This window comes from Podarcis pityusensis, assembly GCF_964106645.2.
Source record: "Podarcis pityusensis genome assembly, chromosome: 5".
Taxonomy (NCBI): Eukaryota; Metazoa; Chordata; class Lepidosauria; order Squamata; family Lacertidae; genus Podarcis; species Podarcis pityusensis.
Window position 1 is genome coordinate 20,292,888 of NC_138032.1, and position 23,781 is coordinate 20,316,668.

Below are 23,781 nucleotides of genomic sequence, written 5' to 3' on the forward strand. Positions count from 1 at the left end.
TAGGAGACCATTGTAAGCAAATTAAAACTTTACTTGGAATCTAACACTCACTTGTAATGTAATGAAAACTATGGATGATTTGAAAAAATGAAATTTGGAGAATGGATTAATATGTAGTTACAAACATTGTAATAAGGAACCATGTAGGGGACAGGGGGAAGTCAAGAGACTCAGAGAATCTCAAGAGATTATTATATAAATTGTTTGATTGTAAATTTGTACTGGTAAAAACAAATAAAAATATATATTATTATCTTTTAAAAAAAAGAAATTTACTAGTCGCAAGACTTACCCCTGAGGAGATTCACAAAGTACAGCATGACAACAGCAATGAGGCCCACTAAAAAGCAAAAAAGAAGTTATATAAAGTTCAAGTATACAAACCAGGCAAGTCTCAATAGTGAGTTTTCAGTGCGGTAAGGCAAAAATCAAGAAAGAAAGCAGATTAAATAGGCTCCAGACAAATAGCCAGGTTATATGAAGGACTCATTGAACCCTTATGAGACAGAGAAACCCTGCTCACAGCCCACCAGCGTCTATCAGGCCAGCAGGTACAAGAGACAAGGGCTTCTTAGTGGTGGCCCCATAACATTATGCAATCCAGAGGCTGCAGCTAGTGCAGAATGTGGCTGCTAGGCTGGCAAGTGGGGCACAGCAGTGGGTCTTGAAAGTACTGCTCTCACTGCAAGTGAGCTACTAGGTCTAGCATATATGTGTTGACACATAAAGCCCATAAACATCTATCATCCCTAACATCTATCATCTCAGACTCTACAATTTGTAGGTGAGACTTGTTGGTAGTGCCACCACTGGGGACTGCCCAACAGCCCACGAACCATAACTTTTCAGTAGCACTACACTGTTTGTGGAACTCCCACCCGGGTGAGGAGCATCTGTCGCCCTCATTATTGAATTTAAGGAGAAATTTAAACACATTCCTGTTTACTTGGGCATTTGATGGCTTAAAGACTCCTGACAAGCCCAAGATCAGTGGTTGAAAATGTTTTTAACTGCTTTTTGGAATAGTTTTTGTATTGTTTTGTTTTTTCATATTTTAACACTGCTGTGTCTGTTGCCCTGGGTTCTTTCGAGAGGAACGGTAGGACATAAATAAATAAAAAAGTAACATTATGTGGGAAGTGTGTATAGCTCCCTCATTGGTTATTTCTAAAGACCTATCTGCTTACACCAGCTCTTAACTGATTAATTTGAGGCTGGCTCAGACTCTTAAACTTGCAATGTTTTATTGCTGCCTTTATTTTAAGATTAAATTGTTTGATACTGTAATGTTGACTTGTGTTTCCTCCTTTTAAATTTGATGAGAACTGCCTATACAGTAGGATTGCCAGACATCTGGAATTTCCCCGACATAGCCAGAATACTGTGGTCGGAAGCAGCGTCCGGGCAGTATACAAATATTTAAATGAAAACAAGGCAATTGAAAACAAAACAGGTCTGCGGCAAAGCCCAGAGGAGCAGTAGCACCCCCTTGTGGCTCAGATCAGGATGCCAGCCCAACTAGACGCTTATGCATTTACACTGGTCCCAGTCACTAATAAGTAACATCAGGGTTTTCACTCACAAAGCTAGGCATTTCCCCTTCACCTGCTTTTACCTACAGCAGCTCCCCAGTTAAGCCCGCACTGTTAAAGCGGGAGTCAGGAACGGGTCAGGAATAAGTCACAAGGTGTCAGTGAAGTTAGCTGTCTAGTCAAAGACACAAAACAGCTCAGATCTAGCGAGCACAGCAACTGTTCCCAGTAGGCCTTGTCCCAATGAGGAAGCTGCGAGGACTGAAGGTCGCTGCTGCCTAAGTCCCCTCCTCCCCAACATCCTATTCCAAGCAACCCGAGACTTCTTCGCCTTGTCTGTCTTTGCTCTGCCCTCTTCATACCTCTGCACGTTCTGGGAAAACAGGGTGAAGGGGAGCTAATCACAGCAGGAGGGAGAGACTCCCTGGATTCTTCAGTAGGCTGCCTGATCACTGCCTCTTGGCTTCCTTCCTCTCCTGCTTCTGCTTCTGGACTTCGCTCTGCCACAGACTCTTCCTGCTCATTAACTCTGTTAACTCTTCAGCTTCCAACACTGTCTCTTCCCAGTCTGCTCCCTCTTCTCCCTCTGACCACTCATCATTGTCCCACCACCCATCCCCCGGCTCTGAGCCTTCTTCCTTTGGGGGTTCCCCAGCTGCTGCCTCCCACCACCCCTCTCAAGTCCAGCCAGGGCATGACACACACACAGGTCCAATCACTACGTGAAATCACTCAAGTTCAAGAATCCCTGTGAACTAGGGTACATTGGCCTTTATGCATGTCTAGGAAGAGAGAGGAACATTGTGGGCCTAGCACAGAACCCACCATGTGGTTCGGCATCGTTCTTTTTGAGCAATAGCTTCATGCGAATTATTAGCTATTCCAACAAGATGTCATCATACAGTAGACGCTCCGGTTGCAAACGTGATCCGTGCGGGATGCACGTTCGCAACCCATGTCTGCGCCCACGCGGGTTGCGATTTGGCACTTCTGCGCATGCGCAAAGCACGATTTAGCGCTTCTGCGCATGTGTGACCGCCGAAACCCGGAAGTAACCTGTTCCAGTACTTCTGGGTTTCGGCGGCCCACAACCTGAAAAAACGCAACCTGAAGCGTCTGTAACCCGAGGTATGACTGTACTTACAGCACAAACAAGCACTGAAGAAGATTTCTAGGAAGAGGTAGCCCCGGGAATCCAGGATCATGCCAGCTGCGATGGCAATGATAGCCAGGCCCAAGTTCTGAATTGACTGCATGCTGAAAAGCATTAAGGCGATTAGCTTACAAAGCTCAGTTTTTCAACTAATAAAAAGAAACCAATTGAAAGATATTGCCCCCACTTGCTCATAAAATCCAAACGAGCTGACAGATGAGCAAATAAAAAGCCATATGCATCTATTAAACAATGAGATATAGCTGGTAAAATAAAATAAAAAGTGGCGGGTTAATTTGCCTTCCAAAGCAACGCCACTTCCAGGGAGACACACTCATAACAGCCCCACAACCTGACCTAGACAGGCTGGCAGGAATATACTCTCAAGGTGGCCCACAGGAGAGGAAGGTTTAAAACGTGTTCAAGATCTCACATACATGGACACCTGCTATCTGATACACACACACGCTATCTCAGATGGCTAGGTTTCCATTCTTCCAAGCTGAAAGCGATATACCTGGAATCAGGCCTGTAAAACAGGGCAAGGCCCTGGACACTGGTTTTGCATCAGGCCAAGAAAATCCATTGAGCAGCCCCAGTTTCAAAAATCAAGTCTTCCGTTCCCAAGACTAAATCCAAGAAAATAAGTTTCGATGTTTTTGAACTGGTGAACCAGGTGCAGTGAAAGACATCTTAAAGCAGTGGTTTCTCTGGGCCACCCTTTCAGTACAAAAACATGCTCGTGCCACACCCATTTTTTAAATGATAAAAAATACATTGGCAAACAACTCCTGGCAGTGCTTGATTCATAACATAGAACACAACTACTTTCCAATATGATCATGGGACATATTATAAAGTATAAAACACCCCAGCTACATAAGAACATGAATTATTCCCATAATATAATACAGATTGCCCTTGAATCTTCCTGCCACATCCTTTGAGAACCACTGTCTGAATGAAATTCCTAAATGACCTGCAGTGAAAGGATGTGCTTTATGAGAACAAGTCGGTATCGTGCTATTAATCCCAAAGTTTAAAAGACAAATCCTTACTCCAAAGTATCGAGATTCAAATATCTATTACTCACAAGCCATAAGCAGTTCCGAGCTGGTGTTCAGGGACAACGAAAGCTACCATAGGCCACAAGGCACAGGCCAGCAGGGAATAAGCCACTCCCAGGAAACACTGCAGAAAACAGCATTAAAAAAAACCACACACACATTAAACGTGATCTACCAACAGCTCCAGAGGGGACAAGTTATACGGGCTTCACAAATTAGGTGTCCCATTTCTATCCAGTTTGCCCAGTTGTAAGGGGGCCAATCAGAAGGTCGGCAGTTCGAATCCCCGCAACAGGGTGAGCTCCTGTTGCTTGGTCCCAGCTCCTGCCAACCTAGCAGTTTGAAAGCACATCAAAGTGCAAGTAGATACCGGTAAATAGGTACCGCTCCGGCGGGAAGGTAAACAGCGTTTCCATGCACTGCTCTGGTTTGCCAGAAGCGGCTTAGTCATGCTGCCACATGACCCGGAAGCTGTACGCCAGCTCCCTCAGCCAATAAAGCGAGATGAGCGCTGCAACCCCAGAGTCGGCCACGACTGGACCTAATGGTCAGGGGTCCCTTTACCCTTTAAGGGGATGTTTACACTAGCTTGCTCTGAAGTTGAAACAGTGTGTGCATATTTAAAGCTCCTCCAAGGAGATAATGTAGTGTACAAGGCGTGCAACGCCCAACAAATGACATCTAGCACAGCTGCCGAGTTGTTGAGTACCAAAATTCTTACAGAGTATACTAATGTCCTAAAGCAGCCTGGACTGCCATAAAAAAATAGTTTCTGGCGTACATGTTGCATCTTTGGGAGGAAAGAATCAGGGCTACACACAAGTATCCATTATTTTACATCCCATATAATGCATGAAATGTGGTTTATTGTGGGAAATGATTATAAATGCGCCTTACTGCATTAGATAAAATAAAGTTGGGGTAAATGCCTACCATGGCAATCCAGGGGTTCCAGAAGGTAAAGGCCAGCATTATATGAGAAGCCAGAGTAATCACTACAGCACACATAACCCAGGTGACATTCCTTCCAACTTTGTCTACCAGGAATCCGAAGACAGGAGACATGGGTGCCGAGATGATATAGACAATGCTGTACAAAGGAAAGTTATTTCAGAAAAGCAAGGCAATCACGATACAAAATGCTACAACCGCTCTGGGTTTTCCAGTGTGATGCGACTTTCCTCTTTCCCCCACCCGCAAAAATTCAGCTCCTGAATTATTTTTTAGACCTGATATATTCTGATATGCAGTCATGCCCATCGATAAATTCATGGCGATTTCATTGGATTGGTCAACTCTTATAAAAAATCGAATTACCACTGAAAAGCTACGCTAGCAGTCAAGGCGAGGTGGAATTACAATTCACAAATAAAATACATTTTAAATTGCATCTTTTCTATTCATTTTCATTATAGTATATATTATCTTAGAAGATCATGCCATTTCCAGGCAGTTAAGGAAGCGATCTACATGAAAGGACTGTATTGTTTTCGGCACACTTTTCTGTAATCGCAACGGCTAGAGATTTAACTTTTTAAGTAAGAAATCTGAAGTTTCAAGGGGAAGGAATGCTGCAAGTATGTAACTGTATACTGCATACATATGCTTCAGAGCAAATATTCCGTTTCTTTTATTGATCTTTTATCCTACCAAGTGTGTGTGCTTTAGGTGCGCTGCTCAAAGTCAAGGTTCTTGAGCTGAAAAAATACGCACGATGCAATTATTTTTATTTTTTTTACTTAAATGGACAACACTTACCTGTTGATTGCACTTGCTTCTTGAGGAGAAAACTTGAATTTCTCAATGAAGAAAACCCTGTAAAAATCCATATAAAAAGTTTTACGATCTTATACCTACTTACAATAACTATGGGGGAAAACCAGCCTGCAGTTCTAATAGTGCTGGTTCGTAACTAGGCCACAATAAGAAAAGCTCTGTTGAAAGAGGACTGCTGATTATTAAGTAATGAGGAATAGGAAATTGTATACAATAAATATCTGCTAATACTCCCCAGAAAAGGAAGCTGTGAGAGCAGTATGAAGTAGACTGGACATGACGCTACTCATAGATTGATGCTAGGAAGAAACACTCTTACCCAAAATAAGCCCTGGTTGTGTCACTTGGCTTTTAATGGAAACGAAAAGTGGGTGGAGGGGGGGTGAAAATTAAGGCAAGACAGAGCAAAATAAAAATAAAAATAATTTATTGTTGTTTATAGCCTGTCCATCTGGCTGGGTTTCCCCAGCCACTCTGGGTGGCTTCAAACAAAATATTAAAATACAATAGTCTATTAAACATTAGAAACTTCCCTAAACAGGGCTGCCTTCAGATGTTTTCTAAAAGTCAGATAGTTGTTTATTTCCTTGACATCTGATGGGAGGGCGTTCCACAGGGCATGCACCACTACCGAGAAAGCCCTCTGCTTGGTTCCCTGTGACCTCACTTCTCGCAGTGAGGGAACCTCCAGAAGGCCCTCGGAGCTCGACCTCAGTGTCCGGGCTGGATGATGGGGGTGGAGACGCTCCTTCAGGTATACAGGACCAGGGCCGTTTAGGGCTTTAAAGGTCAACACCAGCACTTTGAATTGTGCTCGGATATGTACTGGGAGCCAATGTCGGTCTTTCAAGACTGCTGTAATGTGGTCTTGGCGGTCGCTCCAGTCACCAGTCTAGCTGCCGCATTCTGGATTAGTTGTAGTTTCCAGGTCACCTTCAAAAGTAGCACCATGTAGAGCGCATTGCAGCAGTCCAAGTGGGAGATAACTAGAACATGCACCACATTAGACATTTAGGGGGCAATCCTATGTCAAGGTGAGTTGGCATGAGAAGCTTAGGATGTAGAGGATCTCCAGCTCTACTAGCCGGTTTCTGGCTCAACTGGCATTAGGTCCTCAAACCTGGCTCCGCTGAAGACATGCTGGTTTAACTTAGAATCATAGAATAGAATCATAGAATCGGAAGAGACCACAAGGGCCATCGAGTCCAACCCCCTGCCAAGCAGGAAACACCATCAGAGCACTCCTGACATATGGTTGTCAAGCCTCTGCTTAAAGACCTCCAAAGAAGGAGACTCCACCACACTCCTTGGCAGCAAATTCCACTGTCGAACAGCTCTTACTGTCAGGAAGTTCTTCCTAATGTTTAGGTGGAAGCTTCTTTCTTGTAGTTTGGATCCATTGCTCCGTGTCCGCTCCGTGTCCACTTGCTCGTCTTGGTTCAGCCAGAGGTCAGATGCCTGAGCTAAAGCTGGCCAAACTAAGGCCACAGTAAATACAAAAAAGGTGAGACATTCTGGGTGGGGCGATCAGAGTTTGGATCTCCAGCAACTTTATACGCTAGCTCCTTGTACTTAGGATTGCTCCCTAAAAGATTAATCCAAGAGTATCAAATAGGATACACTGTGTTCCAGCGCTGAGGGCCTTCTGGCGGTTCCCTCATGGCGAGAAGCCAAGTTACAGGGAACCAGGCAGAGGGCCTTCTCAGCTGTGGCACCCACCCTGTGGAACGCCCTCCCACCAGATGTCAAAGAGAACAACTACCAGACTTTTAGAAGACATCTGAAGGCAGCCCTGTTTAGGGAAGCTTTTAATGTTTGATGCATTACTGTATTTTAATATTTTGTTGGAAGCCGCCCAGAGTGGCTGGGAAGCCCAGCCAGATGGGCGGGGAATGAATGAATGAATGAATGAATTAATTAATTAATTAATTAATTAATTAATTAATTAATAAATTATTAGATTCTGAAGAATATCCAAGTTTTAAGTGCAGAACTGAAAGTTCGTGTCAAAGCAGAACCAGATTACGTAGTTGAAGAAAATATACCCCCTAAGCAAGACTTTGCAAACTGACACACTGACTCCTTCCTCAAGCCTTGCCTCAAAAGATTTTGAGCCAAAAATGGAATATGTCATAGAAATGGCACACGCCCAGATCGTCTTGCATGTTTCAATTCGGTAGTCAACACTCTAGAGCCACAAAATTTGGAACTCGGAAACCTAACGGCAACATCCGTTTATGTTAGACAAACTTCTAGGCCATAAAAACAGGGCGCACACTTACAATGCACGTGTTTGCACATTTCGGTGCCATGTCAAAGCCAGAAAAAAGGTGGGGTGGATGAAAAGGTGCTGAGAAAGATTTTCAAGAGGTTGGAGTGCCTTATTTGGCTTCCTGCCTTATATAGCTCTTTGGGCCTCCGAGTGTTGCTAGTGGAATTACTACTTCTTCAACTCATAGGCTACTTTTCTACACAGAGGTGCCCAAAGCAGCCTACAACATCAGAACAGCAACACATTTTAGGGGAAGTTCTAAATCAAAACAGTAGAAAACATAAACAGTTTTTATAAATAATAATAATAATAATCAGGTATATCAAACATTTGCAACAAGTTACAAAGTGGCAAGTCTTTGTCAAAGCATGCACTTACTTTCCAAGTCCAATGAAAGGGAAGACGGCCACATAGTAGCAAACGCAGATAATAAATATGAGCCACAAGGACAGCGAGAAGTCTTTCACATCGGTTAATTTTATCACTTCACCTTGAGAAAAGAGAAACATCAGTTCCGCTATTTTAACTCAATCATTTCTATATTAAGGCCAACTAAAATCAGCAAACCCCATTTCCCGTCATTGACTAATTCTAGCTGGTTTTTTTTACTGGTGGGAAGCAGAAGCTGCAGTTTCTCAACGGAAAAAACTCTAGAATCGTGAGAAAAGTGAAGCTGGGTCACTTCAAAATGAGTTTTGAGTTTTCCTATCACGTTATGGGAAACCTACACATGCATTCTGGCAAGTGGGGAAAACATGTTCAAAAAGATCGTCTCTGCTTCCTCCTGTACATACATACATTTTCAAAAACTATGGACTGCAGCCTAAGGTTCCATTATTGAAGCCTGACACCCACTTACCAGTTTTTCCCTGCTCTTTGCAAAGAATTTTCTCTGCTCTTTTATCCAGATAACCAAGAATGAGAGCACAAAGTAGTGAAAAGATACATGACACACCGCCTGCAATGCAGAGAAATTCAGTGTTACCAGCAGAAGCTACTCACCATTTACGGAACTGTAAAATCCATTCATGTTATTATCTGGTGACTGTATAATTAAACAATGACTTACATGGGTGAAGCAGCCAGCGTTAAATACCACTACTTTTATCACTAACTGCTACATTGGTATACTGCCGTTCATCCAAGAAAGATTTCAAGGTACTTTAGAGAAATATAGACAGTTCACAAATTTAGCTGTGACATCATTTGAGTGATATTCATACATGTCTGACTCAGTCCCTTCATTAGCAGAGCTAGAGAACATGAGCTTCATCATTGTAACTTGGCATGGCTTGGCACTTACAATGAAGCACAAAGACAGTTAACACAGAACCATTCTAGTCCAAGAATCTGAGTTATGTCATCACACAACGCTATTCATAATGCTGTCTTCCCAATTATCCAGTGTGTTTCTAATTAATTTCTATTTTAATTGCCGTAAAACAGCTTAATACTTTAATCCAAGGTGTCAGATGGTTAAATACTAATAAATACAAATATTTACAAAAGTTTACTAAGTATTATATTTATGAATATCCTGTAAACACACATAAATGAATAAAAGCAAGTCTTCTGCCAAATTAAAAGGAAAGGAGTTCCAGATTTTACTAAAATGTTTGTGCAGTTCAGTGCTGAGCAAACCACAGATTAAGCACAAATAATTCAGTGTTTGGTAAAGATGCTCTACTCGTTATTCAACCATTGAAACAGCTGCATCACCACTTGCTGCAGGTCATGTGTAAACTACTGAATCATTCGATCTTTATTGCCCTGAAAAAGTTCACCAAAGGCTATGTATATGCCGCAACTCTAATGCAGCCTTGCTTTCATTGTGTCATTTTGTATAAAAGGTAAAAAAAGAAAAAAAAGGTAAAGGATGCCTGGACGATTAAGTTCAGTCAAAGGCGACTATGTGGTTGTGGTGCTCATCTCGCTTTCAGGCCGAGGGAGCCGGCGTTTGCCCACAGACAGCTTTCTGGGTCATGTGGCCAGCATGACTAAACTGCTTCTGGCACAACAGGACACTGTGATGGAAACCAGAGCGCACGGAAACACCGTTTACCTTCCTGACGCAGTGGTACCTATTTATCTACTTGCACTGGTGTGCTTTTGACCTACTAGGTAGGCAGAAGCTGGGACAGAGCAACGGAAGTTCACCCTGTCGTGGGGATTTGAACTGCCAACGTTCTGATCAGGAAACCCAAGAGGCTCAGTGGTTTAGACGACAGCGCCACCCGTGTCCCTGGTGTATGGTGCCAGACAGCAGCAGATATGCAATATGCAAATAAGAGATTCTCTCTTTCTCTCAGATCTAGAGTTAAAATGATTCCATGGTAGCAACCTTTCTGATGTCAAGATCAGAAAGTCCTCCATTGTTCTCATTATCTAGCCTCAAACTGAAGCTTTTAACTTTGTAGTTTACAATAAAAAAGTGGGTTTACAGAGTTGGAAGTGAATTTCAAGCCTTAGTGTTTTATCCAATTAAGCCATACACAGAGAAGGCCTTCTGAAATCATGGGACATTAAGTTAGTGATTACTAACGCAAGTCCACTAATTCTAATGGGTCTAATCTGAGTCTAACAACCCACAATCTTCCAATTCATCAAAGAGGAAACCAAAATGTTCGTACAAAGTTAATACTGAAAGCATTTACTAACCTATCAAGAGAGCTATGCCAAGAGTGGTGTGACCCGTAGAACCGATCAAATCTTGAGCTTTGGAGTACACCCATCCCATAATGTTCATATTGACAGTGCTCCCCTGGAAGAGAGATGATCTGGAACTGTAACATATACTTCCAACCAATTTTACAAATAGGCAAAAAAAAACCTTAAAAGAAGATCTATATTTGAATACAGTGGTACCTTGGTTTAAGAACTTAATCCGTTCCAAAAGTCCGTTCTTAAACCAAAGCTTTCTTAAACCAAGACATGCTTTCCCATAGCAGCGGGGGACTCAATTTACACTCAACAGGAAGTGGAACATGTGATTCCAAGACAAGGTTCACAAACCAAAACACCTACTTCTGGGTTTGTAGCGTTCTTAATCCAAGTTGTTCATAAACTAAGCTGTTCTTAAACCAAGGTACCACTGTATCTGATTTACAGAAATTAATTTAAATATCTAAGTTAGTCATGCCCATTAATCTCAATGGGTGTTCTCCAAGCAGAACAATCCCTATGTCCCTAGTTAAGAACTGTTCTCCCCACTCTAATGTGCATAGAGAGAAATAAACAGGAAAATCCATCACCATGTTATGCAAGTGGCTTCCCCTTCTCCTGTAATGAAACCCACCCACCTGTTTTGAAGGGTCTCCCAACATTTTTGGGCATATTGGGGGGGGGGAGTGTCAGACACAGAGAGGGGATGGGCAAGTTCCACTTTACAAGCAAAGGTTGACACTGATGGATGACAAATGTCGGGATAGTAATGATTAAAATTAGAACACACACAAAAAATGTTTTTAGACTTACAATTCTAGCCATGCTGAGTTGCAGTCCAAACACAAGGTTTAATTCTTTTCCTTTAAACCAACTGACAGCATAGGTATTTTGCGCCACTGCTAAGGACTCTCCACCAATCCTAAATGAAGCAAGAAAGTTCATGAATACAAATATTTGAAGCAACGTGGATGAAACTCCGGCCTTCTAATGACAGTACTGTATCCATGCTGATATATAAGTTTTATCTTAACGCAAGAACTAGAAAACCAAAAGGCAAATAATCCAGCTGTTCAGATGCAAGAGTGCAGGGTATTTTTCAACATATAGTTCCGTATGGGCTGCCTGCTTTTTAAGAGGGAGAGAGGGTATATAGCATATGTTGAGACACAGCCGAGGTGTGAACTCACCCAAATACAAATCTGCCAGCTTCCATCAACCAAAAAGCGTTACATATTGCTCCCACAGCAAAAATCACCTGTAAAAAAAGGAATGCATATCACATTTCAATGAAGTGTTGGAGCCATGCCATATGCATATATTTCAGACTGCAATCCTACACACTTTCCTAGGAGTAAGCCCCAATGAACTCAGTTAGGTAGACATGTATACGATTGCAATGTTAGGGAATCTTACACTGAAAAAGCAGATTAAATAGTAAGCATTTATTTTTCCATATTTGGGACATAAGCATTAATTTTTCTGTATTTAGCTATTGAAAAGTACATGAATATTATCTGTTTCACTCACCTGTCCAATACAGACAAAGGTGCTGAATATTATTGTGCCCCACCTGCAAGAAAATGAAGACTTTAAAAATATTTATTTTAATATTTGCAACTAGAAAATATAACAAGGGTTAGGGTAAAAAAAATCCAATGCTACAATGGTTATAGTAAAAATATCAATAGCACGTCAATGAAAACTGATTGATTAAAAAAAAATGTTCTAAAGGCGTGTCTGAGCAACAGTTTCTAAAAGACACCTGAAAGCAGAGATGACTCCTCCTGAAGTTCTACTGGCAAGGAGTTTCACATGGCTAACTTATTACACAGAACTGTCCCTATACAAAACCTGACTAATGTTGAAGTTATTGTTGACTAGGACTGAAATAAAACTCTCCTGCATCTCTGGAGACAAGCCTGCAAAACTCCAATGTAAGAAGAGCCTGCTGGATCAGGCCAACAGCCCACCCAGTCCAGCATCCTGTTTTCACAAGGGCCAACTAGATGCCATGTGGGAAGGGAGGAGCCAAGTGCAATATCACTCTCCTCACTTGCGTTTTGAAAAATTTAAACAAATATTAGCAAAACATCACATTATTTGGGCATAAGCAAAACGTGGATCAAGTTGTTACTTTCGAGATGGATGGGTTATACCAGGGGTAGGCAACCTAAGGCCCAGGGGCTGGATGCAGCCCAATCGCCTCCTCAATCCAGCCCGCGGACAGTCTGGGAATCAGGGTGTTTTTACATGAGTAGAATGTGTCGTTTTACTTAAAATGCATTTCTGGGTTATTTGTGGGGCATAGGAAATCATTCATTTCCCCCCGCAAAATATAGTCTGGCCCACCACATGGTCTAAAGGATGGTGGACCGGCCCACGGCTGAAAAAGGTTGCTGACCCCTGGGTTACACAGTTACCTTATTCCAAAGACTCTGTCTATCAGAAAGCCTCCAAAGAAACAGAGAACCACATTGGGCCAAGAATACCAGGCATACAGTGCCATGAATTCAGCTGTGTTCACCTTCATATCCTAAAAGGAAGAGCACACCGAAGAATTACTATCTTTTGACACCACTTTGTGTTATGACACATTCATAGAGAAACATCTATCCAGTGAAATGCTTTTTCATTACAGCACCATGCAAGTCTACATTGGGGGCTGATTGCCTGTACTCTACCACACCCCTCTAAACTCCTGGGTCACCCTTCACAGTCTGTCAGGAAAGACCCATCAGGGCTGGCGGGAAGTGCGATGTGGGGAACATCAACCTCTAGCACTCATGGCCAAACAAAAGCAAACCTAACACATAAATCACATCGTATTTAGCCATAATGTTTTTTGTTACCAGAGAGTGAAACAGCAATCAGTTTTAGGTCCTTTTTTTTTTTTTAAGCAAAATCAGCACAATTTTTTCCCCCTCAGTTACTGCTAGTCATCTAACGTATGACTAAAAAGGTAACCTCTCTGGAGGGAAAAGGGGGAAATCCACCATACTGCAGATATTCTGTACATCACTCACCTTTTGGACCTGAGTTTGCAACGCTGCGGGGTTGTCATAGCAAAAATAGCTGCCTATACAGGAAAATTAAGACAACAAAATTAAACATGAACTCTCCCCCCCCCCCTTTTAAAGTAACCTGGAAAAGCTGTATTAATAGCAATAATGGTAAACATTTTGGATCATACCAAACCACCACAATGGGAAGAGGCAGGAGAAAAGATGCCCTCCATTTTCTGTCCACTGAGAAGCAACAGAAGGAGCAGCTACACCTCCACCTTCCCCTTCCCTTCTCAAGATTCAGCAGCCTTACAGCAACAGGTAATGTTTCTCATTGGAAGGGTATGTGTAAGGGCCCAGATTCAATCCCTGAAATTTCTAAGCAGGGAGAGGAGGAATCCCGGTTTGAAACCCTGGAGGGAAGTTGGTCAGAAGGGTAGGCCAGCTTTCCCCAGCCTAGCAACTTCCAGACCTTCTGAACTATAACTCAGATTAGCCTCACTCAGGCATGACTATTAGCTGGACTCCAGCAGCAGGACCAGGCTGGATGGCACTGATAAGAGTTGTAATTCTAAACATTTGAATGCCAGGTTGGGAGAAGGCTGGCATAACCAGTACTGAATGAGACCAATCAAATGCATGCCTCAGCAGAAAGTAGTTTTCTATATCCTCTTTACATGCTTAAAAGCTTCCACCGCCTCCTACAAATCCTTACGTAGGGAGAATTTAAAAAGCGAAACTCCACTTCAGCGAGTCATCAACCACAGGGTGCTTGACTTCCCTGTTTGCTTAGGGTTTTTCCTCCCCATGGCATATAGATGCTTTCCCATTCTGGTGCTTGCACAGCAATCAGCAAAGAACACCAGGAATGCAAGTTTTGCTTTTGCTTTTTGCAATCTAAAATGCAAAACCCCAGTTCTCAGGGCGGGGTCTAGCTTCACCCTGAAACACACAGTAAAGAAAATTAGCATTTTCTGGCACGTTCCCAAGATCACTCCCCAAAGGTCAATAGTTCCTGAAAAAGATCTGCTTCGCGCCGCCCTGCCGGCCCCACGATCAAGCAGCTGTCGGGGTTTTGTTTTGTTTTTCCCCAAGGCAGGTTTTCCCACCACGCTCCCCAAGAGCCCCCTTAACTGCAGACCAGTCCCGGGCGAGAAAGGGGGCAGGAGCAGCGGCGGGAGCCTCGCTCACCGAAGCCCAGGAAGCACATGAGCGCCAGGACCAGCATCCGATGAGCCAGCCGCTGCGGGTCGCACAGGGCCGACATCGGCTTCCTCGCAGGGCAGCCATCGTGCTCCGGCGACGAGTCCCCGTCCAGCAGCGCTTGCTCCTCTTCCACAGGCGCCGCCATCTCGACGGGGCGAGGAGCGAGGCGGTCACGTGAGGGCGCGGGTCACGTGACACGCGTCCGGGGAGAGCCTGGTGGGAAAGCTTTGCCAGCGCAGGACAACTGGCAGTGCAGAACTGGCAAGGCAGGGAGAGGTTTCGGATTTTCCCCACGTAGAAGCTAAACAAGCTGTAGCTTAGGGGCCCACTCTCTTGGCGGGGCCCCAAAAAAAATTGAAAGGGGGGAAAAACTGGATGTACATTTCCAAAATATAAGATAAAAAACCAAATGAAATAAAACCTACGTACAGCAACAGCGTTTTGTGTTGCGTAAGCTCCTATTTGTTATGTGCAAATGGCTTTAGATACCTGTTAGGTCCATAAATTACCATATAGCATATATTTAACACAAAAAACAGCAACAATTTGTTGCCAAAGGACAGCTGGACATATAAAGGCCCTCATCGAACCTAAATTTGGCCCTGGTAGTACCCCACCCAGGAAATAATAAATTGGGAGTGGGTGCGCATGGGGTGGAAGGGTATCCGTGCAAAGTCAATTATTATATTATGATTTTGTATTTATTAAATTTGTTTTCCCGCCCTTCGGCGGTCTCTGGGTGGTTCACAGCAGGGAAAGGCAAAATAAAAGCACAAATGCAAATGAGTCCCGTTGTGTGGCACCTCGGACCCTAAATAGCGTGCCTTCTACTTGCCTACCCCCCCCCCCGCTTCTCTACATACCTAAACTTTTTTACCTTACCGAAATCCATCAAGAATTTATAAACAGCAGTTTTAGGTTTTAGTTTTCTGTAAGGATCTAACAGTGGCGGTAGATGGCCCATGAATAGACACCAACAGATGTTGTAATTGAAAATACTGCCATTCTACACTCATGGGTTATTTGTACTTAAGCTGTAAAACAGGAAATGTTTTTTTTTTAAAAAAAAAATCCATCTGAACATTATCAGTTCCACCTATTTCTTCCACAAAAGACTTTCTCACGATCTTCAGATCTGCATTACCACACATTATATATTTAGCACAGGTATATGGATCAAAACTGACCAGCCAACATACATCCTGTGTTGTTGCTAAAACTTTGTTTTATTATATTTAGACCCCAACACTATCTAGCCAAAGAGAGCGGTTAAATAAACCATCTCTGGAGTTACCCAAGCTAGAGTATAGAAGGAGAAAATTGTCAATCATTTTTAACAAATATGACTTACGATATAGGCTACTACAGTGGTACCTCGGGTTACAGACGCTTCAGGTTACAGACTCCACTAACCCAGAAATAGTACCTCGGATTAAGAACTTTGCTTCAGGATGAGAACAGAAATCGTGCAGCGGCAGCGGGAGGCCCCATTAGCTAAAGTGGTACCTCAGGTTAAGAACAGCTTCAGGTTAAGAACGGACCTCCAGAACAAATTAAGTTCTTAACCCAAGGTACCACTGTATCTGGAAAATTAAAACCACCTTGAGATTCTGGCTGTTGCATGTTCTTCGTAGGCCTTTTCAGATTAGAAATAGGGCCAAAGTTGGTTTGAAGAAAATCTGCTATTTCAGATCCACCACTGGAGCAAAGGACACCCCATTTAAACCCCTCTCCCCATCCACTTCCAGCCGAAATTAAGGGTAAATCACATTCAGAAGTCTTGTGCTCCCTTAATTTGCTCTGAGTCTGTGAGGGAGAATTCCTTAAAACTGATAAAAATATGGTATCTCTCCCCACTGAAGGTGACACAAATCTCAAAAACTGGCAACACCTTCTGTTGGATAGGATGTTCACAGAGAGGCACATATCTTCTGGAACTGCCTAGCACACTATTTGATTGGATAAGTAAATAACCAAACAAAACATGCAGCTATTTTCACACCGACTTTTCTTTAACATCTAGGAAGGAGATAACAATACTTTGGCATTTAAGTGACTAATTAGTGGCACACATGAAACTCACCTGGCGCTGGAACGATGTTGAACATTTAATATTGTACAGATGGCATTCCAGAACGTGGAATATTGCAATGGCACAGAAATTGACATATCAACTGAAACATACGAAGGGTCTCACCAGAGACCTACACTTCTATGTGTGGCATTGTTTCTCAGCAGTTGTTAAATAAGCTCAGAAAATTCCACTGGTCTCAACATCACTTTGGAACAGAGCCTAGAACCCTCAAAACATCACCAGAACCCTGCATGTTACACCATGACCCAGAAACACTTATTTTTACAATAGTTTATTCAAATAGGGGAAAAAACATACCTGAAAAGTAAAGGCAAGGTTTAAAAGCAATTTCTATTCTCTTCCTGTCTTATCTATGTTCATAATTTCTGTTTGGTTGTTTTTTGTTTTTGTATTACTAGTATTGTTATAATGAACATCACACAAAATAAGACCTGTGACAGAAATGGCAGGAAATCCTGCCCTTGCTCAGGGCCATCTTACCCATAAGTGCTAGGGGTGTGGGGCACCCGGGTGCCGGGCTCTCAGGGGCGCCAGGCCGAGAATCCGGGGCCCAAGAGTTGAGTCCGGGAAAGAGCCTGTGCGTCGGTCAGAGCGCCACGGCGGACTCTTCTGCTGCGGGCGGCTCTGCGCCACGAGTTCAGGGGCGACCGAGCCAGCGAGACGCTGAGGCGGCCAGCCGGCTCTGCCCTCCTGTGCACCTGGGACTGGGCAACCTGGGGGGGGGGGCGCTGGGCGGATCTTTGCACCCCAGCGCTGCATATGCTTAAGACAGCCCTGCCCTTGCTGCTATATATTTTTTTATGGAAACACATCTAATTTAGCAACAAAATACCAAAAAATTAATCACCCAAAACTGTTGGAGGCAGCATGCTTCTGAATACCAGCTGCTGGAACTGCAGGAGAGGAAAATGCAGTGACTCTCAACCAATGATTACCATGCCTAGTATGTGTGCATGGGATTGTATCTAAAGTTAAGAAATCAGAGTTGTGGAGCCCAGTCCTATGGATATTGTTACCCGATAGTCATTTCCACTGAATACATTGGGACTCACTCCTAAGTAAGTAGAAGCACTACTAGGAGGTCAGTTTTGTGTGCTCGGGAGATGGAGGAATTACTGTAATTGCAGCATCTTTGGTGCCTTCTCCCAAACACATTTTCTGGAATGCAAATTCAATTTCTTTCAGTGTAACTTTTTTGCAAGAGGCATAAGATCATATGCCACTGGAAAAGAGGAAATCGGTACTGCGTAGGCCTGGCTTGAGCACTGTATATCTTTTATTTTTGAGACGCTGATACTGGTCTTTTAACAGATGGTGTCACTCTAGAGCTGTATACCTTTGGGCTTGCAGAAGAAAAACCCAGGCAAAATGTCCGTATTTCCTTTAAATGATTAACACGAGTAAAACTTTATAGTGTGAAATCTATATTCTGAGAACTAAAAGCTGGTAGCCTCATAATCAAAGTACTCTGCTAGCAGAACCTTACTGAATAAATAGGCTTCTGTTACTGTACTGCGTTGGAAATTACAGCCCCTGCTACAGCAGCTGGGGGCATTCTGTATTGCTTGTTTATTCTATTGTGCTTTTATCCCACTCTACTTTGGATGGCTTAATCGTTTTTCTATCCAGGCAAATACCAGCCAGCCCCTGGTGAATTTTAACATCATGCACCCTCATGTTTGTATTTTGGGTAGGAGGACTGTATATATTATAGGACAGGGACAGGGAGCCGAGTCGTGCTCCAGATGTTGTTCCCACCATCTCTGACATTTGGCCATGCTAGCTGGAACTAAAGGAAGTTTGAGTCCATCATCTGGAGGGCTGCAGGTTCCTCATCCCTGTTCTAGAATCTGGATGCTGTCTCAGTCCTTGCAGTGAGGGGAAATGTTTAAAGATCAATCCGATTGTTGCTAACATTTAAAAATTATATTCTCATCTCGGCCGCTTACCCTCAGATAGATATTAAGGCATTTAAGGCAACCCTGCTTAGGGTTTTTAATGTTTGATGTTTTATCGTGTTTTTAATATTATTTTGGGAGCTGTCCAGAGTGGCTGGGGAAACCCAGTCAGATGGGCAGGGTATAAATAATAAATTATTGTTATTATTATATTAATGGATCTTGGCATGCGCATTCTGTAAGCAATTGAAACATTTTTGTTCTGAGAGGTTTTTCCTGCTGGGTGAAAGGGTCTCAATCATGGGTGTCTATTTTGTATTGATTTTGTATTGATTTTATTCTGTGAACAGCCCTGAGATCTTATGATGAGTATATAAATCAAACAAATAAGCAAACATATAAATAAATAATTTCACTTTGCATCATTTAAAAATATATCTGCTGGGGTTTTTTTGTGTTTTTAACTGTTTCTTGCTTTTTTATGGCCCATTTCCTTGATACACTTGCGTAGAAGGTGATTAATAAAATAAGAAAACAAGGAAGAGGAAAGAAGTAGATTCTTCCTAAGACTCAGAAACTGTTCTTCACCCGTACTTCAAAGTATCAATTAATCTTTGCCAAATGTGATATAAAATCTACATAGAAAATACTAGAAAAACCAAAAAGATCCCTGACACTTTTTATGGGTGAGAGTAAATATGGATAGTTCTAGTTACAGGAAGGTAGCCATGTTGGTCTGCTGAAGAAGTGTGCATGCACACAAAAGCTCATACCAATAACAAACTTAGTTGGTCTCTTAAGGGACACGGGTGGCGCTGTGGGTTAAACTACAGAGCCTAGGACTTGCCGATCAGAAGGTCGGTGGTTCGAATCCCCATGACGGGGTGAGCTCCCGTTGCTCGGTCCCTGCTCCTGCCAACCTAGCAGTTCGAAAGCATGTCAAAGTGCAAGTAGATAAATAGGTACCGCTCCGGCGGGAAGGTAAACGGCGTTTCCATGCGCTGCTCTGGTTCGCCAGAAGCGGCTTAGTCATGCTGTCCACATGACCCGGAAGCTGTCTACGGACAAATGCCGGCTCCCTCGGCCAATAAAGCGAGATGAGCGCCGCAACCCCAGAGTCGGTCACGAGTGGACCTAATGGTCAGGGGTCCCTTTACCTTTACTAAGGTACTACTGGAAGTAAATATGGAGACACCATTCCTTTGGGAGCTGCACTGGCTGTCTATAGGCTACAAAGCCCAGTTTAAAGTTTTGACTGAATGGTATAGGCCTAAAGAAAGAAAGACTTATCTCCTTCCTTACAGCAAGACCTGCCCTACAGACACTCCCAAGGTCAATTTCAATGGTTGCTTACTTTTGTTAAACATTTGTTAGGTTCCATTTTGGGCAGCTATCATCCTGCCAATGCAGCCTATGGATTGAGAAAAGCAATGAACACCACCAGATTAATGTAGACATTTTGTTCACGTGTTTGGTGTCACAACTCTTGCACTCACCATACAACAGGAAGGGTGAGGCCACTTGATCGTTTCCCCAATTCCTTTCCATTCTGGGACCTAATCCTCTCCACTCATGATGCAATGTGTAGATAATCAGCGGTGGGTCTGATGAGAGTGAGTCCCAAAACTCTGGATGGCCACAAGTTCCCTATCCCTGGCCTAAAGTCTTATGGTTATGGGATTCTATTTTAAAGAGCAGTTCCAGGGCCCACGTCTCTAATATCCTATCACAGAATCATAGAGTTGGAAGAGATCTCGAGGGTCACTTAGCCCAACACCCTTGCAATTTAGGAATCTCAACTAAAGCATCCATGACAGACGGGCAGCCAACCTCTGCTTACAAACTTCCAGTGAAGGAGAGTCCACAAATAGACGCTACCTACTACAAACTTAAAGTCTGCTAACTGTCATGGTTTTCCCTCAAAGAATGTTGGGATATTGCAGTTTCACAAGGGCACTTCACACCATAGCTGTCAACTTTTCCCTTTGCTTGCGAGGAATCCTATTCGGAATAAGGGAATTTTCCTTTTAAAAAGGGAAACATTGACTTCACACACCCCAAGCCCAAACTACTCCAGGGTTTCCCAAAAATAAGGAAATGACTATTTAATGGCCCTTAATAAAAGCAGTTTTCCTCAACACTGAAGAATATCTGAAGAAGTGGTATCTGAAGAAGTGTGCATGCACACGAAAGCTCATACCAAGAACTAACTTAGTTGGTCTTAAAGGTGCTACTGGAAGGATTTTTCTTATTTTTCCTCAACACTGAGCAACACGAAAAAACATCTCCTGTAACTATGCCCACTTCAAAGTCACCTGTGTTTTTCTTTTCAGATAATTAAAGGCAGTTTTCAGATACAGTTAATTTGCTCTGGAAATGCACTATTATATCCTTAGGTTAAATACTAAATCAAGTATAATAGCTTGCACTATAGCTTTTCAATTCAGTTCAATAAAGAACATCTCTCAGGAGAAATAGTATGCTCTCCCCATCAGTTTAAATTCAAAATAGTTACCACTTTATCCTTGCCTGATTTTCCATCACGGCCGCCTTTACCTTGGAGATGACCTTGTTGTGTCTGAAGCTTAATGTCTTTAATATACGGTATGAGTTAAATCTAAGATGATTCTCAAATGCATTGCAGGTAAGTGTTTATGTCACAAATAAATACAGTAGACTACTCTTAAGCCCACACTTTAGAATGTTTATTACTGAAGCAATTGCTGTCTTTACATAAATCAAAGCACTCAAAGTGCCATATGATACCAAATGTTTGGTTTAACAGCATAAAATTGAGCAAAAGCTGTATACAGCACTTTATAGGAGCTATAAAATTCGTGGGCCTGCAGTCTCACATTTTTGCATCACCCCTAATCAATCAGAGTTTTCCCGGCATTCCGGATAATAAATACTCAGTTGAAACAACTATTAGCTTTCAGAGTTACTCTTTTAAAAAAATTATTATGGTCTCGAGCAAATATGTTGCAAAATTTAACAAAACGGCAATAAAGCAGTAGTCCTTTTTTGAGGGTAGCCAATACAATTTTGCAGTGAAAACCTATGCATTTTTATTTGTAAGTTTCACTGCATTCAGTGGACCTAGGAAATAGCACATAGGAGGGTGCGGCCCAAAGGTGCACAGCTATGCACATTTACATGACACCAAGTCCAACTGCACTCATCAACTTTTTCCTCCTTGCCACATGGGTCTTTCTGTCACTGAACTAACTAAACATTGCACTGCAGCCACATGCGCAAAGTCCAAGTACACCTTCTCCCCGTGCAAAGTAGTGAAGAAAACTTGCATGGGAGAAAGACAGACAGTGCTTAACAGTAACCCTTCCAGCACCCTGAAATCCTATGTTCCTCTATCTTTTATCCCAAGCTGTCTTCCTCCAGGCCTAACATTACATGGCAAACACAAGTCTGAAACCCAATACAGGTAAAATCAGCCGCAGCATACATTTCTGGCAAAAAGTGACTGATGGGGAACGCATTTCCTTTGTCCTGTCCTTTCTCCCCTTTGTCAGGCTTAGAAGTGTAATGTGTAGTTGACCTATAGGGACTATAATCTGATCCCTTCAGGAGGATCCAGTTTGTAATGCAGACAACACAGTCCCTTTCTGAGCCTTTCAGCTTTATTGTCCTGAACACACAACTGTTGCATTAACGCATAGCCCAGCTTGGGGACATAACATCTTCCATTGTTCTTTTTATTCCAGTTTTTGCTTGATCACAGATGAGAGGGTGAGTTGTCAGAATGCCTTCATATCTCCCCTGAATCATGAGGGGGCATTTTCATTACATTGGTCTTTGGGAACCAGCTGTTGTCAAGAGGAAAGCAAATCAGCACTCTGTCCAATTAAGGTTTTAGACTCTCGTTCCAAGTCTGCCGTGGCCAGGAGCCACTGTAAATCTCATATTAATCAGATTTATTGACCTACCTAAGAAAACCCCATATGTCAAAACTGCCCGCTCATTGTTCAAATGAGTGAGACCAGTCTCACTAAGGCTGCAATCCAGCACACTAGGGCATAAGGGCCATCAAACTCAATTGAACTTACTCCTAAATAAACATTCATGGGCTTGCATTTTAACAGCACAACCCTGAACATATTCTCAGGCCTTCTTGGTGGTTGCTCCCAGAATTTGGAACTCCCTCCCTAGAGAGGTTAAACTGGCTCCCTCCTTGTTGTCTTTGCACCAAAAGGTGAAGACCTTTCTATTCCAACAGGCCTTCCAACAGGGAACTGACTGCTTTTGAGGAAAGGGCTGGTGCTGTGATTTTTTTTATTGTTATTATCTGTGTTTGATGGATTTTTAATACTATTTTAATTGTATTAGTGCTTAATTACAATTTAATGATCGTCTTTCAGCTAGTTCTGTTTTATCTGTGTAAGCTGCCTTGAGCGCCGGACTTAGAAAAAGGAGGGATGTAAATAAATCTTAGTCCCATTGTGCTCAGCTTCCTAATAAGAGACCTAGCATTTCAGCCAAAGAGTCCTTAGGCCAGCTGGCATTTTTTCATCCTCAGCTTCCCAGCAGAAATTCTGAGGGTAGCAGCCATGTCTTGCTATCCAAGGTTGCTGTTGTGGCTTTTGGTTTTCAAACATTTTTTTACTGAAAGCAAGAGTAAGTACACAGCAGTTATATACAGAGATGATGTCAATGACATTCTTGCGACACTTTTTTTTTACATAGTTATACTGTACAACTTATCCATGAACAATTTTCAAGTAAAAGAATGATCAAATTTGCTATCCAAGATTGTTGTAAGGATCACTGAGGGAAAGCACTAACTAGGCTTTGGGAAGGGGGAGGGAGCACTCTAGGATCCTGTCAGATCCCTCATTTCTCCTTCCAAAAACCCAGCACCTCGCTTACCCAACTTTGGTAAGGCAGCAATAGGGCTTGGGTGGCATCAAATGTTACCAAAGGCCACCAAAAAATACCCTTGAGAGTCACATACAGTGGTACCTCGGGTTACAGATGATTCAGGTTACAGACTCCGCTAACCAAGAAATAGTGCTTCAGGTTAAGAACTTTGCTTCAGGATGAGAACAGAAATCGTGCTCTGGCAGCGCGGCAGCAGCAGGAGGCCCCATTAGCTAAAGTG

The 23,781-nt window shown here is 42.7% G+C and overlaps 1 protein-coding gene across 4 annotated transcripts in view; it reads right to left on the bottom strand.

The window, feature by feature from the left end:
• Window positions 1-14,843, bottom strand: part of MFSD1 (major facilitator superfamily domain containing 1) — a 39,897-nt gene extending 25,054 nt beyond the window's left edge. For 2 of the 4 annotated variants that reach the window (XM_081008047.1, XM_081008046.1), the window contains exons 1-14: window positions 14,658-14,842; window positions 13,488-13,540; window positions 12,885-12,997; window positions 11,992-12,034; window positions 11,652-11,719; window positions 11,275-11,383; window positions 10,459-10,561; window positions 8,660-8,758; window positions 8,179-8,290; window positions 5,511-5,567; window positions 4,686-4,842; window positions 3,779-3,876; window positions 2,677-2,789; window positions 293-340 (exon numbers count right to left, since the gene is read on the bottom strand). In XM_081008047.1, coding sequence (XP_080864173.1) covers window positions 293-340; window positions 2,677-2,789; window positions 3,779-3,876; window positions 4,686-4,842; window positions 5,511-5,567; window positions 8,179-8,290; window positions 8,660-8,758; window positions 10,459-10,561; window positions 11,275-11,383; window positions 11,652-11,719; window positions 11,992-12,034; window positions 12,885-12,997; window positions 13,488-13,540; window positions 14,658-14,817 — 1,333 coding nt within the window. In that variant the 5' untranslated portion in view covers window positions 14,818-14,842. Of the gene's footprint in view, window positions 1-292; window positions 341-2,676; window positions 2,790-3,778; window positions 3,877-4,685; window positions 4,843-5,510; window positions 5,568-8,178; window positions 8,291-8,659; window positions 8,759-10,458; window positions 10,562-11,274; window positions 11,384-11,651; window positions 11,720-11,991; window positions 12,035-12,884; window positions 12,998-13,487; window positions 13,541-14,657 lie in introns of all 4 variants that reach the window. The other 2 variants (XM_081008045.1, XM_081008048.1) reach the window with 2 other exon arrangements.
• Between the last annotated feature and the right edge of the window lie 8,938 nt (window positions 14,844-23,781).